This window comes from Triticum urartu, chromosome 2 (genome assembly GCF_003073215.2).
Source record: "Triticum urartu cultivar G1812 chromosome 2, Tu2.1, whole genome shotgun sequence".
In the NCBI taxonomy this organism is placed as follows: domain Eukaryota; kingdom Viridiplantae; phylum Streptophyta; class Magnoliopsida; order Poales; family Poaceae; genus Triticum; species Triticum urartu.
Genome location: NC_053023.1, coordinates 355,234,717 through 355,239,798, shown reverse-complemented (window position 1 = coordinate 355,239,798; position 5,082 = coordinate 355,234,717). Strand labels below are relative to the sequence as shown.

Genomic DNA, 5,082 nt, shown 5'->3' with positions numbered 1-5,082 from the left:
TTATCCTTAATAATTTCACAATAAATTGTTAATAGATTGGCAATAATAGAATCCTTTTAATAATGAAAATTGAAAGAAAATAGCTTCGAACTATGTAATGGAGTTTTCAAAATGCGGGCATTCTCTATATAATTTTTCTATGTAAGCTAGAACTTGGGAATCCATGTCATGCTTTGTCCTTGATACGTTGTTGGTAACTCTCCCCTCCCACTTTGGATCCATAGCAATTTGTCCTTCACATCCCCTATATAGGTCACATGCACTGTAATTCCTTCATTTTTTGAAAGGAGCTGAACAAACAATGCCTTGCACAACATTTGTCATCTCTTTAGTGATGGAGCCACTCTCTATAGCCATCTCTTCTCTTTTGAAGGTTACTGGACAAACAATGCCCAGGGCCATGTTTATAACATGTTCTACTGTAATAGAAGTGCAGACATGAAATGAGGAATCAATTCAAGAACACAATGACATATTGCTGCAGTGGAAGGGCAAATTTGAAATGGAAGGGCAAACCAAGATTGACAAGTACCACACCAGGAACAAAAGTTTATAACAGATATAGAAGTGACAATAAACAAGTTTTTCAAGATTTACAATGAACGACATGATTTGGCTTCTTGCTCTAAGATAGAAACAATCTGTACCACCAAAATACACTCTCTTATGGGAAGTAGAACTCATAATGCTGACCTAAGATGTACAAAACCGAGATCAGCCATGTAATTTTACTGCCTACTAGATTATTATTTTTGTTTTCCCCGTCCAGCGAAGAGGAGTCCATGTTTGCAGTCACTACCAACAATAGAGCTGTCTCCTCATATCCCTAAAAAATGAAAAACAAACAAATCAAAATCTATGCATAAAAGCACACTCAAATAAGCAAATCTGAGGCAATATGCACCATGGCTTGATCAGAGTGGAAATGTTGAACTAAATTTAGCAATGGAAGATATTCAAAAATTGGTGAGTCTTGACAGCTAACCAAGTAATGAAGGAATATCCCCGCCAAAATCAAGAACAGTAAATTAGCATCTGGAAGTATATAAAAACAAATATTCTGCTTGGCGGAGTGTTATCTCAATATGATATCAATAACTGGGACTAAATAAGGTAACCATGTAGTGTGTCACGCCTAAGGGCATTTTCCTAAGTACGTCTCTAGTAATACAACTCACTATTGATTGATTTAACTAAGGTGTTCTTCAGTTGGGTATGTATAAAGGAAAATCACTATGCTTTTTTACCAGCGAATGGTGAGCAACTGAAAGACTTGTGTTTTTTAGTTGCAAGAACTAACCTATCAGGCTGCTGTGCAGACTTATTGTTAGTGGAAGACGCTACAGCTGAGCAAAATTTGCTTTGGATTTTCTTTTGCCTGCTGCTCCCTCCTGCAATAATTATTTAGAACAACAAATAAGATAACTATGAGATGATAGAAGGGCACACTAAAGAAGCATGTCTGTATGTACTCAAATAAGTAGACGCATCCTGCTCACATGCAAGCATGGAATATAAGCAGCATGAGGACGAACAATACACGGCGCCTTGCCAGATCCAGAAAAGCATTTTAGCTAGACAGAAAGTAAGCAAACATCAAGGAGCAGAACAAAGATGCAACAAAGCAGGAGATCGAGACGCAGCAACAGTGCAACACAAGAGATCGTAGAACCTGCTAAATACATGGATATGAAGTGGTCAGAGCACTAGCATGCTATGGAACAGAGCACAAACATGTACAAGAAGAGTTGTTCCATAGACAAATAAAAGAACAGTCCATTGACCTGAGTGTTTAATTTTCTTTATTCCAATTTACATAGTTGAATCTTATGCATCGAATCATGTTGCCACAAAGCTGTAAAAACACGAGAACTCATGTCTGCTGGAAGTGTGATAAAGGGACACAGTTTAGAGTGTAGATTCACTCATTTTGCTTTGTGTGTAGTCCGTATTTAAATCTCTAAAGACTTCTATTTAGGAACGGAGGAAGTATCTGTGAATATGTACACGTAAGGTTGCCTCATCTCTGAAGACACAAATCCACCCTAACTGAAAGCATAAAATGTAGTTTTTTTGCATTGCTTTGGCAGAGCTACATGAGCAGCCAAATACTCTAGTTTTGAAAGCATACTTAATAAGAAGCATTTGGTTATACTAAACGTCATGCAAGGAACACACATTCACTGGCTCGGCTTGAAGCTGGACAAAAAGTAGTGCAATGGAGTGTTGTTGGATGGCGAAGCGACTCGCATAAGAGCACCATTCTTTTCTTGCGATGTCATCAAGGAGAAACTAAGATTATATAATAGACAACAGCGAGAAGGATGGTCTTAGAAATAGAAAGGCCAGAGATGATAACTGAAAATGAATTTAGAGCAATTTGCTATTGTATCTATAGATAGTTTATCCCGGTTTCTTTAGTGCCCCAGCTCCCTTTCCAGCAGTGGAGTTTCTTAACTGAAAGTTTTATAGTCAGAAACGAATATTTGTTATGCCGGTACAAACTGAAGGATGCATAGATAGATGGACAACATAAAAAGCAGCACCATTTATTCCTGGTCACTTGAGCCTGGCCATATTTACCATCCTTCTCTTCAACAGGAGGTGAAGAAGCTTCAGCTTTACCACCAGAGCTCACCTGGTACGTGAAAGAAAACCAGTGAAGAGGGAGACATGTGTGTATATATCGGTATATAGTATGAGGGGTTGAAAGAAGCTGCACCTCGTCTTCTGCATCAAGCTTCTGCATAGGTTCTTCTGGTGCAGCGGTTTTCTTCTCAGCAGCTTGAAATAAGGCACACCTGGCACTGCCGTCTGGGCATGGCGATTTTCTACAAAAGAACACACAAACATCAGTGCATTTAAGTAGTTAAGCATATGTTAGCAGACTGTTTCAGAAGCTAAACCTCGGGGTTGTAACTGCAAGGAGACCAGTACTAAGCTTGGAAGTAGGTGTGCATTTCTACGTATAGAAAGGCAGTTAGAAAGAATTAAAATAATATGCTGGCCTACAGACAGAATAACTAGCATAGTAGGAATCAAAGAAACCGCAATGATCATTAAAGAACGGACATATCTCCTATAGGCCATCATACATTCATAGTTATAGTCATGAACCACGAATCCATACAAATCTTGCAAAAAACGCAAGACCTGTCGAGCAGCCTACTAAAAAAACCCAAAACATCTGAAGAAAAAAATTTAAATGCCCAGTATTTTCCATCTAATAAACATTTTCTGAACAAAGAGCAATATCTTTCTCCCAACACAGATTAAGGCGCGCACAAAAAATACGGGAGAAAAGCGGAGTTTGCTTGGATTTTTTTATCCTCAATCTCTTTAAAAGATTTTTAGCGATGGAGTTTTCTCTTTTTATAGCCCTAAGAAAGCAAAAAATAAGCAAATTGATTTTCTGAATACAAACACACGGAGATAAGATAATCTAAATGATGAATCATGCCTTAATTTTCTGAATACAAACACATCAAGATAAGAGAATTGAAATGAGGCATCATGCCTTCAGGAGCCGAGCGATGGAAAACTAATCATGAAAATACTCCATACATGACCATGTATTCCCAAACTCATCTAATACTTCTGCCAATTGTTGCTCTTCAATATTCCAGATCTCATGCCTGTTCACTAAATAAATAAACATTCGTGAGACAACTTCTATCTGATGTGAGAATCAACTAATAACTTTCTTCTCCACTTGTTTCAGTCCCCAATTTTCCATCCACTTCTCTCAAACACACATGCTACCATAACTGCATCCAAAAGGATGCCTAGGCCTTAAGCAACAGAGTAAATATCGACAATACTTCATTACCATTATAGAGTTTCTCTCCTACAAATTCATATGAAACATAGTGTGCACAGAAGCAACACATACAGGTCAACTCCATATATTTGAATGAACACATGCAAAGTATTCTAGGGCCTTCTATATGAAATTTAGACCATTTTTGCTGCCAAGGTTAGAGCATTACTTGTCCTGTCTCTGGCACAAAACAATCTATGACTTCCAAAAAACCAGAAACAAACTGAATTCCTGCAGCTGAACACCGCAAAATTAAATGCATTAGTGCCTTGTCTCATTCACTGAGTACTATAGTTGAAAAAATTACATGTGAACCTCACAGAAATAACAATGCACTTCAAAGGACAGGAGAAACTTGAGGCCTAGGTTGGGTTCAGCTCACCTTCCAGCACAGGACGAACTCATCTGAACAATACACCCAACGATTGAATTACATTTTATTCTTCCCACACTTGGGGTGCCTGTAAAAATATGAAAGCACAAGCCAAATAAAATTCTATATGAAAACATTGAAAATGGCTATGCTACAGGCTAGCAAGTAATCGTACGCATAACAGAGGAAATTAAAGAAAAAAAGATTCAGAAAAAGGGAAGGGAATGTGCAAACCTCATGTAGGTTGAGGAACACCTCCGCAAGATTATGGACGTCATCTCTCTCTACTCAGCGCCACCCCTGCCGCAGTCATCTCTCTCTACTCAGCGCCGCCGCCATCTCTCTTTGCACAACGCCGCCATCCACATCTCTCTCTGCCCAACACCACGGGCTGATCCGTCGCCTTCCTCTCCTCTCCGAGGACTCGCCACGGCTTTCTGCCCCTACCCTCTGCCTTCCACTCCTCGCAGTGCCCCTAACCGCTGACCCTGCCCGCATCCGTTGCTCCACCAACCCATGTTGGTTTCGCCCGCATGCACCACACCCTCCATGGCCTTCCGTCGCCGCCCCGATCCGGCTGCTGCCATGGCCCCACCACGTCATGCTGATCCACCCCCACCGACGGCCTCTTGGCCCTCCCCCACCGAAAATTTGGGATGTTATACATTAGATCATTATTGCATACCATATTTTATTTTTGCATTTTGGTTGATCCTAGAAATTCTACGCAACTCAATGACCCACGAAAAGAGTTGGGGATTTCGTTATTTTCATATTTGAGTTTCCTTAAATTTTGAGAATAAGATCATTTGATTTTATCTATTTTTATCATCAATTATTTCTATTACAAAAATATGAGAGAGGGAATAAAATGACTTTTCCAAAATAA

The 5,082-nt window shown here is 39.5% G+C and overlaps 1 protein-coding gene across 14 annotated transcripts; it reads right to left on the bottom strand.

Annotated features, from left to right (window-relative positions):
* Positions 1-521: 521 nt before the first annotated feature.
* Positions 522-4,828, bottom strand: LOC125537284. Of its 14 annotated transcripts, none has more exons than XM_048700577.1 (10): positions 4,428-4,828; positions 4,203-4,281; positions 3,990-4,057; positions 3,565-3,642; positions 2,907-2,962; positions 2,723-2,831; positions 2,584-2,638; positions 1,473-1,574; positions 1,301-1,391; positions 522-826 (listed from the first exon to the last, which is right to left on the bottom strand). In XM_048700577.1, exons 4-10 carry the CDS (start codon positions 3,586-3,588, stop codon positions 796-798), a joined length of 468 nt encoding a protein of 155 aa, XP_048556534.1. In that variant the 5' UTR covers positions 3,589-3,642; positions 3,990-4,057; positions 4,203-4,281; positions 4,428-4,828; the 3' UTR covers positions 522-795. The 14 variants fall into 14 exon arrangements, 5 of the variants coding, with proteins under 5 accessions (XP_048556534.1, XP_048556535.1, XP_048556538.1 ...); XM_048700578.1 differs by having other exon boundaries at positions 3,565-3,635; XR_007295752.1 differs by having other exon boundaries at positions 2,547-2,638; positions 2,907-3,642.
* Positions 4,829-5,082: the final 254 nt, after the last annotated feature.

Coding starts and splice junctions, on each gene's coding strand:
- LOC125537284 (XM_048700577.1), bottom strand. CDS start 3,588: ATGAGTTTGGGAATACATGGTCAT. Junction 2,639..2,722: donor AGCTTGATGCAGAAGACGAG/GTGCAGCTTCTT, acceptor TTCACGTACCAG/GTGAGCTCTGGTGGTAAAGC. Junction 1,575..2,583: donor TCCTGTTGAAGAGAAGGATG/GTAAATATGGCC, acceptor CTTTCTGTCTAG/CTAAAATGCTTTTCTGGATC.